Raw genomic sequence first — 13,980 nt, 5'->3', positions numbered from 1 at the left:
GTCAATTTAACAATTTTTTATTTGATACTTTAGAGCTTTCTGTGTCTTTTCTAAGATGTCTTTGCCTGCCTAAGGTTATAAATATTTTCTTCTAGATTTATGGTTTTAGTTTTTATGCTTATGTCAGTGATCCAGTCTGAGTTAATTTTTTTGTGTGTGCTATGAGGCAAGGGTTGAAATTAGTTTTCTTCCGTGTGTGTACATCCATTTGTCCCAGCACTATTTGTCCACATACCGTCTTTTCTGTTTTGAATTGCAATTCACCATATATGTGTGACTTTATCTCTAGACTGTTTGTTCTGTTCATTGATCCGCGTGTCTAACGTGCACAGCACTTGTAACATCTGAATACTAACTTTACTTTCTCCTTAATTATTTTTTAAAGTTCCATTGTATAATTTTTTTTAATGTACTTATTTTATTTATTTATTTTTGGCTGCGTTGGGTCTTTGTTGCTGTGCGTGGGCCCCCTCCATTTGCAGCGAGCGGGGGCCACTCCTCGCTGCGGTGTGAGGGCCTCTCATTGCGGTGGCGTCTCTTGTTGCAGAGCACGGGCTCTAGGCGCGAGGGCTCAGAGCACTGTAGTTGTGGCTCGCGGGCTCTAGAGCGCAGGCTCAGCAACTGTGGCACACGGGCTTAATTGCTCCGCGGCATGTGGGATCTTCCCGGACCAGGGCTCGACCCAGGTCCGCTGAACTGGCAGGCAGATTCTTAACCGCTGCGCCACCAGGGAGGCCCGTCTCCTTAATTGTTTTTCTCTGTTTGCTTACATACTTTTTGTTTTACAGTGTTCCTTGTATTTTTAAAGTGGCTTCAAAAATTACTTAGAAATGCAAAGACTGCAGAATGTTTTGAAAGAGAAGAGTAAAGTTTGAGGACTTAGGCTACCTGATTTCAAGATTTCAAAGAGAGCCTTGGAGAGTATAGACAGTGGGGAAGGCAAAATAAGGAGAAAATGCAGTTAGCACTCAGCTATGCAGGCCTTTCCTGAATCTGGGCAGCACCCAAAGCCGTCTGAGCTCAGGCACCTTGGAAAGTGAACAGTTTAATTTGATTTCAGCACATTAAAGCAGCTACTCATTTATTAGTTTTTGTCTTTATTCCCATCAAGATTTTGAACCTTTTGTTGATGTTGCCTGTTTTCCTCATTTGGGGAGAAATTCTTTCTCAGTTCACAGCATTGCTAGCCCATTAGTTTCCATAGTCCCTGAGCACTTTGTTTTTCCCTGAACAATTTCCAATTTGTATCTAATATCTAGAGAATGAGTATTTTAGATGTGATTTCTCTTTTTAAAATGGGGCAGTCATTCAACATTCATATTTTAATGAATAATAAAAGGTTCTTTCTGGAACTCTTCAAATCTTGTTGATTTAATTTTGTTATGAGTGATGATAATATCAGGGTGCTTTGAAAAACTGCAAAGAGCAGAAATCCCAGCTCATAGTGGTATAATGGTGTAACAGTACAGGAAGATTTACCTCCCGAAGCAAGAAGTCCTGAGGCAAGGCAGTTCTTGTTGGTTAACTCAGCAACTCAGTTTTAATGAGGGCATCAAAAAGTTCTATTTTTTGTTCTATATAGCTTTTCTGCTTCGCCATGTCAGCATATTGTCTGTAGGCTCGCTCCTTTTATAAGCTGGGCTTATCGACATGACAGTAGCAAGTGTCCTACTTCAAGGAGAAAGCCTTTCCAAAAGCTCTGTGTCATGTTTCATTGACTGTACTTAAGTTTTATGCCCACATGTAAACTGGTCCGTTGCAAGGAGGGCGAGACCACAGTGATTCAGTTAGCATAGTCAGGCTCCCTCCCTGTGTGTCTGCCTTTTATAAGGGAGAGAACTACGGTTCAGAAGTAAAGAAACTTTCTTAAGATCACACAGATAGGAAGAGTAAAAAGTGATGGGGCCATTATTTAAATCTAGATCATGTCTGTCTGGATTTTATTTGCATGCATATTTTTCTGTTTGAAGACATTCAGTGAAACCCATGCAGTGACCATAGCACTTATAAGAATATCGTGCCCGTATGTATTGGCTTATATGTCTGCTTTCCTCTGCTGTTGTGTGAACTTGAAAAATCAGGGGCTTTCCCCATCACCCTTTCCTGCAGCCTATCTCAGAAAAAAAGATAACAACAAAGGTTTGGTGTGCTTTGGTATCAGTTAGGAATAGATTTCAGTTGCAGAAAAAAACCACCACCTGAGATTTTTTTCTGGACTTAGGTTATTCAGAGCCAGTGTAGCTGCTCAGCAGTGTTTATTAAAGGAGCAGGTTTCCTGTTCTGCGGTGCTGTCCTTCGCCTGTTAGGTCGCTGCTTCATGGATGCAAGATGCTTGCTGCAGCAGCAGTCAGATCCGTATTCTGGGCAGAAGGAATTCACACCGCACCAGCTGCGTGTATCCCCTCTTGTTCTCTGATTCTCACAGAATGCTTTCATTGACTTTTGACAAACTCATAACTAACCTGTGGTTGCAATTCAACCATGATTTGACAGAATTAGACTACAGATTTTTCTCCAGTTCAGTAAAGAAGTTCCTCACATCATGGGCAAACAAGTGTTGTTCCGTTATGAATGTCGGTTGATATTTTTGTTTACATTAATGAGTAAATTGAAAGTGAAGCAATAAAGATATATGTGAGCACTTCACTCTCCTTGTCCGTAATGTGAGTAAGAGCAACTTCTTTGCTGAATTGAATAACAGTTTTTAAATACTGGAAGAATAAGATTTCCTCCTTTTTTTTGGCTATTCACAATGTAGTGGCTACAGGTCATGACATACTTTTACAAGTTTAACGTGCATTATTGGCATTCTCTTCATTACTTCTAATTCGGCTCAGCCAGCTTCTTCCATAAAGGGCCAGATAGTAAATATTTTAGGCTTTGAGGGCCTTGCAGTTGCTGGTGCAACTATTCAGCTTAGCTCTTCTAAGGCAAAAGCAGGCATAGACAATATGTATGTAAACGGGCATAGGTGTGGTCAGATAAATTTCATTTATGTAACAGCAAGGAGGGGGCGAGATTTGTCCTACGGGCTTCAGTTGGATGATCCCGGCTTTAAACATTCTATAGTGTTTGCCAGTTTTCAAGGTGTAAATACTTCCACCACGGTGGATTTAAAGCTACTCACTTGATGCCCCTGAATGTGGAATTGGGAAGAAACGCTCAGTAGCTCACAATTACATACTATTTCTACCGCACAGACACAGGAGATGGAAGTCACCTCAAGAGCAGAGAAAATAGCAAAAGTCAAGAAGTGATGGAGGAGTGATGAGTTTGAACATTTAATACCTTTGAAAGATAATTTCCTTCATCTTACGTTTATATCATTTAGTTTTTAGTCATGGCTGAGTTTAACAACCACTTTACAAAAACTCTTGAAAAATTAACAGCTTTCATAAGCTGGTATGAGCCGGATCTGGAACACTCCTGCAGACGGCCACCACCATGGGCCACACAGACGCGTACCTTCCCAGGAGCCTCAGCAGACGCCTGCGTACACCTCATAGGCAGAGCTGTGTCTCTTGCCACCTCTAATGGCAAGAGAGGCTGGGAAATGGAATATTTAGCCTTTGGCCTCTATAGGCAAGGAAAGCAAGGGTGAACAGAGATGGAAATGCACATGGAGTGAGTCAGCCTAGAGTGTCTGCTACAGTTCTGTTCTAGAACTTTTTCCATGATATATCCGTATATGTTTATATATATACATACATATGTGTACATATCTAGAGAATCTAAAATGGGATTGCATTTTAAGCACACTGTTCTTTAGCTTACTTTTTCCGACTCTGACTTCCATTGTGTCTACATATAGGTATCTCTTTATTCACTGTTACTGAATGCTGTAGTGTGGCTTTCTATTTATTTGATTATTTACATTTATTATAGCTAATACCATTGGAGACATTTAGCTGGTTTCCCATTTTTATCATTAAATACAGTGCTTTAGTGAATATCTTTGTATGTATCCTTGTGCATATATATAAGTATTTTTATTTTTTAGGATAGACTTCTTGCAGTGAAATTGGCGGTTCAAAGAGTATGTACAAATTCTGAGGTATGCTGCAAAATCACCTACCGAAAAAAGATGTTTAAAATTTCATCCCTACCAGCTATGTTTGCGAATGCCTGTATTTCCCTCCCAAACTGGATATTATCTACTTTTAAACTTTTGCCAGTCTTACTAGTCTTTTTTTTTTTGGCTGCTCTGTGCATGGCATGTGGGATCTTAGTTCCCCAGCCAGGGATCAAACCCGTGCTCCCTGCAGTGGAAGCACGGAGGCTTAACCACTGGACTGCCAGGGAAGTCCCTACTTTTAAACTTTTGCCAGTCTTAAAGTATTATCTACTTTTAAACTTTTTATATTGGATAAGTATTATAATTCTAATATGCATTTCTGGATTATTATTATTATTTTCTGGTCATTCTTTATCATGAATCTAATTTATTTTTCTAAATGGACTGGCCGTTCTATAATTTGATCATTCACATTCTCATCCATTTTTTCACTTGAATTCTTAATTTCTTTCTTTGTTGACTTGTAGAATTTCGTCATTAGGGATATTAACCTACATGTAGTAGATAATTTCTGTTACTTATTTAATTTTCTGTCATTTCTCATACAGAAATTTCCAATAATCTCTATATAATAAATATTGTCACATTTTGTCTTTGTGGCATTTATGATTTTTGTCATGCTTATGGAGGTTTCCCCAGTTCCAGAAATTTGAGGATATTCTTTTGTGTTTTATTCTAGACTTTTTACTGTCTTATTTTTTTTCACAGTCTGACTGGATTTTTGTATGTGTGTGAACTCGAAAACTATTTTTATTTCTGAAAGGAGAGCTAACATTTTACACTTCATTTGCCTCATTCATCTTTTTCCCACTAATTTCATATGCCAGCTTTATAATTACCAAAACTTTCAGTTGTACAGTGAGTCTTTTTTTTGAACCTTCTTCTCTGTAAGGTTAATCTTTTGGCCTGTTTCTGCATCAATACTGCATTATGAATCACCGTGACGTATTCTTTTATCTGGTAGGAGAGGGCAAGTCCTCCTCGTCATATGTTTGTTTAGTTTTCCAGAAGACCTTGCAAGTCAACTAATCAGGTTCCACTTAAAGTATTGTTGGGGGCTTCCCTGGTGGCGCAGTGGTTGAGAGTCCACCTGCCGATGCAGGGGACACGGGTTCGTGCCCCAGTCCGGGAAGATCCCACATGCCGCGGAGCGGCTGGGCCCGTGAGCCATGGCCACTTAGCCAGCGCGTCCGGAGCCTGTGCTCCGCAACGGGAGAGGCCACAACAGTGAGAGGCCCGCGTACCGCCAAAAAAAAAAAAAAAGTATTGTTGGGATTTTGCTTGGGATTATGATGCTAAATTTAGAGATTTGAGGGGCGTGGACTCTAACGTTATTTGAATTTTCAAAATAAGTCTAAAAGTAAGTTATTTTACACTAACACATATACCTCTTCTTTCCCACTTCACAAACTTTCATATGCTTTCCCCCCTGAATTACTAGTGTTTCAGGGCCAACAAAGTACTGAATATTTTGAGAGATCTTTTTAATGTTAAGAAAGCATCCTCTTCCCTTAGTTTACTGAGTTCTATTTGTTTTGTGGAAACATAATAGAATTTTATTAAATGCCTTTCTATGTATCTGTTATAACTATTTTTCCCCTTTGACTCACCACTATGATGATACATATTACTAGTCTTCCTTTACTGAATCATTCTTGCATTTATCCAATAAGCCCTGCCTGGTCGAGGTATCTTATTTTAAATTACAATTAGTTTTAGTGTGCTAAACTCTTTTTTTTTTTTTTTTTTTTTTTTTTTGCGGTACGCGGTCCTCTCACTGTTGTGGCCTCTCCCGTTGCGGAGCACAGGCTCCGGATGCGCAGGGTCAGCAGCCATGGTTCACGGGCCCAGCCGCTCCACGGCATGTGGGATCTTCCCGGACTGGGGCACGAACCCGCGTCCCCTGCATTGGCAGGCGGACTCTCAACCACTGCGCCACCAGGGAAGCCTGAGCTAAACTCTTTTTAAGGAATTATTTCAGTTATCTAGTGCAGCAGGACAAATCACCCCAAGTTTAGTGTCTTAGCAGTGATCTATCATTATTTTTCATGGTGTTCTGTTTTGAGTAGACCCAGCTGAACAATTTTTGCCTAGGGTCCCATGTGGTTGTTATTAAATATTGGCTGGAGCTGCAGTTATTTGAAAGCATGACTGCTTGACATCAAGAAGGTTTCCTGCTAAGGCTGGCAGTTGATGTTGGCTGCTGGCTGGGAGATCAGCTGGGATGATTGACTGGAGCACCTGCACGTTACCTCTCCATGTGGGCTTGAGCTGCTCACAGCTAATGGCTGGGCTCAGAGACAGTGTGCCAAGGACAAGCATTCCAAGAAACCTAGGAGGAAGCAGCAAGACTTCCTATGACCTAGCCTTGACGTTGCAGGAAGTCATTTCCATTGTATTCTGTTGGTAAACCAAGTTATTTCGACCAGATTCGAGGTGAGGAGAATTATATTCCAGCTCTTGAGGTGCAACAGGGAGGGTTGTTACTGGGGGCAGCAACCTTAGGAGCCCTTCTGTCCTCTGGCTCCCAAAGTTCACAGTCATCCCACATGAAAAATGCACTTACTTGGCTCCCAGGATCCCCCAGAATCTCCTCTCGTTATGGCATCGAGCTCGAGATCTCTGTCTCGTCATCTCAGTCAGGTCTAGTATGGATGAGGCTTCTTGGCTGTGGTTCTTCTCCATGTGAGGACCAGTAAACTAAAGGGGCCCCTGGTGGACCCAGTATACGGTGGTGAGCAGTGATAGGATAGCTGTAGTAGACCTTTTTGTTCAAATAGGAGGGGAAGGCAGGTCACTTAGCAATCCCCGGTTGGTAACAATTGTGAACTCCAGACAGACACCTGTTATCACTTCCTTGATTAGGACCCAGACCTAGTCCCTGCAAGTGGTTCTCTGTGGCTCTTGGATTCACCCTCTAGACTCTTGACTCCACACCCTGAGCTCTCCTTCCTTTTTCATAAGAAATAGCCGGATTTTGCAGTTGAATAGTTTTCTTAGCCTACTACCCAACAGTAGATAGTTGGGCACCCAAAGATCTGTTTTCATTTTGAGCTCTCTCTCCCTTTCAGTCCAATCTCATGTAACTCCCTTAAAAATGATGTGGGCTTCCTGTGTATCTAATTATAACCCCCTGCATTAGACAAAAGCTGCACCCGCAGATCTCTTTTTGATAGTCTCCTTTTTAATTTGGTCTGAAAGTGCTGTGGGACAACATCCTTAAGGTTCCTAAAAATGTTCTTGCCTCGTAGAGTCTAAGAGGTATATACCCTTAAGATTCTTAGAAACTCTTTTTTTTTAAATCTAAGAGGTTCTATAAAGTTGTGTCCTTAAATCTTTCTGAGGTGTCATCAAGAGACCCTTGACTTCGTCTTTACTCTGATTACTTTAAGAATATTTTGCTGACAAGAAAGACCATCCTGAGCCCTTTCTATTTTTCCTAAATTCTGCTCAAACCCTGCACATTTTCTTTTTTAGTTCATCTCTCTCTACCCGTACCTTGTTGTATGCATCTAAGAGAAACCTTTCAGCACTTTTATTGGGTATTTTTCTTATCTTCCACGTTACAGCAGGCAGCAGTGTTCCCCAGTCACTGTATAACCTGGGGTGCCTGGGGTGCCTTTTCTCTGCTTCCAGTTAGAATTTCCCTCCTGCTCTTTAGGTCTTCGGTAGCAATCTCCTCGAGACCTTTCCTGCTGCCACCTGCTCCCTGTCCTACAGCCAGTGTGTGTTAGGTTTTTCCTATGGTAGCACCCTGTTTTCACTTACCAATTTCTGTTCTGATTACGTCACTACATCAAAATGCAGTGGCTTAAAATAAAGTGCTTAACTGTTCTGTGGGTCAGGAATTCGGGAAAGGCTCGGCCGAATCGAGCCCTCGTTTTCACCTGACGTCAGCTTCTTCACGTAACATGTCTAAAGACTGAGTGCTCTCTGGCACCTCACTCTCTGACACTCCCTCCTCCAGAGCCTGTACATGTGTTGGTCTTGGGACAGTCATGCTTTTCTCCTGACGAACAACTTCCAAAAGACAGGAAGGAGAAACTGCCAGGCTAATTATGGGCTGCACCTGAGCTAGCAAAGTGTTCCTTCTACCATAGTCTACTGGTCAGTGCAGTTAGAGGGCCAATGGAGATTCAAAGCGGGTAGAGAAAGAGACTCCGCCTCCTGATGAGGGGACAGAGGGGCAGGTTGTAGAAGAGCATGTGAAATGGGGCCCTCTTTGGAAAATGCAATCTGCCACATGATATTCAGAAGTTATGTTAGGTTTGATTTCTCAGCGTTTTGTGTGTGGGTATGCACATGTGCCATTTTATCAGATATAGCTATCAGGAATATAGTAACTCTGTAAATCATTTGAATTAAGAAGCTTTCCCCCCTTTTCCTTTGCTCAGGAATAATCCAAGTAGATCGGAATTACCTCCTGGTATAAAGTTTGAAAGGACCTTTTCATAAAAGCTCCTGAATTGTCAACCTGAGAAGTTTAAGGTTTCAACTTAGCCAAATACGTCGGTCTTTTTCCGTTGATTTCTTCATTATGTATGTTTAGAAAGTCCTTCGCCAATTTGAGAATGTTTGAATATTTATCCACAGCCCCTTTGTGATTTGGTTTTATGTTGTATTCATAATTCTTTAATCCATCTAGAATTGTTTAGATGAAGATACAACTCCCTTCCCCCAGCCACATGGTTAACTAATTAGGTGATAATCAATCCATTCCTGCTAATTTGCATTGCAGCCTTCATTTTATGCAATGTTATGTATCCTAGAGCCTGTGGATTTCTGTTCTATTGAAATGTAAATTCTTTTTCCCATACTGTGTGTTTAATTATTGTAACTCTCTCCCATACATCTTAAGATTGAAAATTACTAAACGTTCATGTTTTAAAATGTGAGTAAATACCACCTGACCCACACTGTTTATGATCTTAGACACTTGAGGACAAGTTTTAAAAATCCTATTAAGAACTTGTTTAATGTATATTTCATCCAAATATTTTCATACTAGATTTTGTTTTCTAGAAGAAGGAGTAATAAATAGAACAGATATCAATACTCTACATATTCAGTTTCATGCTGTGAGCATGACTTTCAGATACATAATTTGGTGTACAGAGTTTTTTCAGAAGGAAAAAATGTATGAAGGTAGGAACTAAATGCACTTACCATTGAAGATGGTACAAAGTTCAAGTAAACTGAAGCAGACACTAGTAAAGATTTTTAAAACTTGTTGAAGAAAGCTATTTGTGGAGTAGATCTAGTAATGTTTAATTTTTTGAACTGTATCATATAGTTAATAAATTAGTTAAAAATGTATTCTTTAACAAAATGAATCTTTTTATTTCACTAATCTAGCTTATTTTTGTTTTCCAGATATTGTTTTGTGTTTGCTTTGGGTTACCTCACAGTATGCCAAATTACTAGAGTCTATATCTTTGATTATGGACAATATTCTGCGGATTTTTCAGGGTAAGCCTGTTTATCTATTCTAACATGTTGATTAAAGGACAAAATATAGTTGCATTTAGTAGTTCAAATGAAAAACTCTGTTAGTTGAAAATTCTTTTATGAATTTAGCATTTTTCTTCTTGTAAAGTGGTCTTTTATAGTGCTACATAAGTCACAAAAATAACCTGGTTTTAAAAATTGACTTATACAAAATTGCTAAATATACGGCAATTAAATTTGTTGTACAGCATTCTGATATTGAAAGCATTTTCTAATTCTGTTAGAAATTTCTGCAATCACTTATAACTAATGAAAATCAGCCCCTTTGAGCCTGCATCCTTGCTACCTTCCCTCCTTCACGCCCCCCCTTCCCTCCGTCCTTTCCTTCCTTCTTCCTTTCTCTGGAGTCCCTTTTATACAGTCGTTTCACATCTGATTGCTTGTTCTTGCTTCTTAGCACACTGTGGGACTTTCTTTGGACCAGAGGTCCTCGGACTAGCTTTGTCATTCTGAATTTCCAAGAGAGGGCACTTGAGCATGTATTTTACTTCTATGCATTGCACTCCTATGGAATGTTTTACATTCTTATATTCAGTATTCTACTGAGTGGTAGAAATAACTTCTGGCTTTTATTCCTTCAAAGGAGATTGAGTCCCTCCTTGGTACTGGAGAGGTCTTTTCCCTGTAACAAAACTGATGGAGTGTCTATTATGAGATAAATGCAGTCCAAGTCCTTACAAATGAACTTGCTTACCATCTTTATAAAGGGACACCTGCTAACACCTAGGTACCAGGTGGGGAAGTTGAAGATAAAACTCTATAGTCTTTATGTCAAACCTGACAGATTTCTCTGTTGAACAAGATACAGAAGACCTGCTTTTAAGTCAGTCTTGAGTCAGCTGGACAGGATAAAAAATGACCAGTAGGGCTTCCCTGGTGGCGAAGTGGTTGGGAGTCCGCCTGCCGATGCACGGGACACGGGTTGGTGCCCTGGTCCGGGAAGATCCCACATGCCATGGAGCGGTTGGGCCCGTGAGCCATGGTTGCTGAGCCTGCGCGTCCGGAGCCTGTGCTCCGCAACGGGAGAGGCCACAACAGTGAGAGGCCCGCGTACCGCAAAAAAAAAAAAAAAAAATATGACCAGTAAATCCAACTTAAGGATAAGTAAGTGGAAAAAATAAAACAAATCATGACATCTATGAAAAAAACTGTTCAGCAATAGAAAAGGCCCAAAGTCGTATGAGCTTAGAGAAAAATCACTGTTATAAAACAAGAGAATTTCAGAAGGTGAAATATCTTTTTCTCCTTAATGAGATCAAAGTGGATTTTACTTTTATTAAACCGATTTTTAAAACAGGCTTGGATGAAAGGAGACTGCATCCAAAAGAGCAAACACAACCAAGACAAAACAAAATTGATTAAATACACTGAAACACTAGTTAGTCAAATTAGCAACATATTGAATAGAATTGAGAAATACACCTGGCATTCAGAAGAAGTGAATAGGTGCTGGCCATCTAGCTTATAAACAATAGGAATTCTTGAAGAAAAGAGCTACTGAGCAGAGTCAATAAATGTATTGGGCCACCATGAAAATCTTGGTGAACCTGAAGAGGTAACCCAGGTCACGTGTTGTCATCCTAGTATAACGAAAGTAGGAACTAGCTGCTTATATTTTTAAACCGCCAGATTTAATAAGTAGTTTAACGTAGCTGACTTGAGTTTATTAGTATGGATTGGTACAAGTACAAATTCGAGAGGCCCGGTATTTGCTGGATCCTTGTAACCCCTCCTTCGTTTCAATCTTAGTCATTACCTTTTTTATTTACTTTATCTGCTGTTCTAAACTCATGTCACTCTCTAGCTAGGGGTAGGCTAACACTGTCAGAACAGCGACATCATTTCGGTGGCTTTACATAACGAAGGTTTATTTCCCATTCACAGTCCAGTCCAGTGAGGAGGGGGCCTCTGCTCTGCACAGTCATTCAGGGAACCAGGCTCCTGCTTTCTTGTGGCCCTGCCTCCTTCAGGGTCTCTGGAATCCTCTTGATTACGTAGATGGAGGGGGCGTGTCCAGCAGTGAGTTGAGCAAAGAGAGAACATGCCATGCTTTCTCCCATTCTGTTGGAAAAGGCTAGTTCCATGACCCCACAATTTAGAGGATAGTTTACGTTAAGAACAAAATGCGCGTGACATGGCTTTAAGTATTTTAATGAAATTAAAATGTTCATTTAAATGTTTAAGTATAATTTAAAATATTGAAGTATGTCAAAGAGAAATAACATAGAATTTTAAAGGTGGACAACCTGATATAAAACTCCTAGTTTAATTTTTATCCATTAGGAGAAAATATCTGACCATTATCAGTGAACTGATAAAGATTAGACAGACACATCAGCTCAAGGAGAGCATCGAGGCTGAACTAAGTTAAAGGACTCTCTTTTATTTTAATGGGCACAGAAGAGAAAAGAAGCATTTAGAAGCCTTGAGTGTGTTACAACACATGAGCAGAAAAGATCCTGACTTGACCCTAATTAGGATAGATATGGTAGCCATCCAAAATGCTGGCTGTCTGAAGAAGGTAGAACTGAATAAAGGGAACCATTCTTTGTGCTAAGCTGTCCCGTTGCCCTGAAGTTGGAAAAGGGAAGCCAAGCTCTTGCTGAGGACTAGCAGGGGAACTGTTTTGTACAGGACAGTGTTACTTGCAGAGGTGTGGAACACTGATTTTGTGTGTGTGTGTGCGCACGTGTGTATGTGTGTGCAATGAGAGAACGAGAAATAGGTTGAATATACATTTAAAATGTTGATTAGATAAAAGGGACCCACCTCTTAATAGAAGCTTCTTTTTGCAGAAAGGTTGAAAAGCTAGGTTGTTAGCTTTCACGTTGGCCTCAGAAAATAGATAAAAGAGGAGTGTAAAACAATGAAATAGCTTTCCTTTATATCAGCAATAACCGGTTAGAAAATATAATGGAAAAAGGATCCTAGTTTCAAAAGCAGTAAAAACTATGAAATATTTAAGAATACATGTAAAAAGAAATGCCGGGACCTCTGTATAGAAAACTATGAAACTTTACTATAGGATATAAAAGAAGACTGACTGGAGAAACATCTCGTTTATTCAGAGTAACAGTATTGTAAAGACGGTCCTTTTTCTCTAGTTAATCTGTAAATGTTATGCAATTTAAGTTGAGGTTTTGAGGGAAATCAGACACATTGAAAAGTTTCTCTAGAAGTGTTTGAGAGTAGCAAATTCAATATAAAAACATACTCTGCTTGTAAAGCAGCTATCATTTCAATATTGTAGGACTGACATAGGAATAGCCAAATCCAAGAAGCCAGCATAGAGAAACAGACCCGTGGATCTGGGAAATAAGTGTACAGAATGAAAATGCTGGGATTATAGGTCAGTGAGGAAAACCCCTCTCGATATTCAGTAAATGGTATTGAGACAGAAAAAGAAATGTAAATACTTGCATCCTTGTAGATGGAAGCAGAAAAAGAGATTCTGGGGGCAGGAAGAGAATGAGTTCTGATTGGAATATGTCGATTTTGTGGAGCTGAAGGGCTGGTTAAGCATCCACCAAAAAAAAGATATGCGTGACATATTTTCCATTGAAATCAAGAATATATTTTAGAGCTAACCGGATAGTATCAGATGCTCAGGAAGTGTCTTATTACCAGCTGCCCACGTGTGTTCATTCAGCTAAGATTTATCGAGCATGTGCTATACGTTTCGCTGGGTGCTAAGTACTTTTGCAGGTGACAGTCGTGTCAAGCAGAAGAAGGGAGAGACCACTTGGTCTAAAAGCTCCGTGCCGTCCCTCTGTACTCACTGAGCTGAGTCCTGGAAGATTCCTGCTGCTCTTCACCGTCCTCCGCTCTGCTGTGCCCCGTACCTGTGTTGTAAATAGGGTTGATGTAAATTATTCAGCCCATAAACCGCATGTTCCATTTATCCTGTTTCATCCTGTGGGAGCGTCTCCCGACACCTTGACCTACATTTGGTTAGGGAAAGCATTCCGCCCAGCTGCCACTGATGTAGTTCAAGGTACCAGGAGTAAACAGGCACGGGTCTGTTATATGGTTTCGTATGTCTGTTCCCCGCCCTACCTGAGCCTTTCCCCCGATTGATTTTATGTTTGTTCACAAAGCAGTGTGGTATCACGGTATTTACCAGAAATCTGCAGTGTTCTCTTAAGACTCTAAAGAGTGGATCCCTGGCCTTCAAAGCCCCCACTGTGTGTGCCCAGCCTCACCTCTCAGCCTGTCTCGTCTGATGCTGCAGTCACTTTCATGTCCTCACACTTTACTGCCCGTCAGATTCTTTCCGCCAGGAGCACCCTTCCCAACCCTACCTGCATATCCGGACCTCCCTGCTCTTAAAGGCCCAGATGAAATGACTCCTGTTCGAGGTGTTTCCCCCTCAGTTTGCTTAGTTTGAAGTTCTCTCT

At 40.5% G+C, this 13,980-nt stretch overlaps 1 protein-coding gene across 3 annotated transcripts in view; it reads left to right on the top strand.

Moving 5' to 3' along the window:
• The window catches only part of MBOAT2 (membrane bound glycerophospholipid O-acyltransferase 2), a 117,014-nt gene that overhangs the window by 71,329 nt on the left and 31,705 nt on the right, over positions 1-13,980 (top strand). For all 3 annotated transcript variants that reach the window (XM_082671851.1, XM_082671852.1, XM_082671853.1), the window contains one exon: positions 9,449-9,544. In XM_082671851.1, the coding sequence (XP_082527977.1) occupies positions 9,449-9,544 (96 nt within the window). The remainder of the gene's footprint in view (positions 1-9,448; positions 9,545-13,980) is intronic.

The sequence above is a fragment of the Grampus griseus genome (genome assembly GCF_964374135.1).
Source record: "Grampus griseus genome assembly, chromosome: 15".
Classification (NCBI taxonomy): Eukaryota; Metazoa; Chordata; class Mammalia; order Artiodactyla; family Delphinidae; genus Grampus; species Grampus griseus.
The sequence above is the reverse complement of the archived record's forward strand: the minus strand, read 5'-3'. Positions and strand labels throughout refer to the sequence as shown.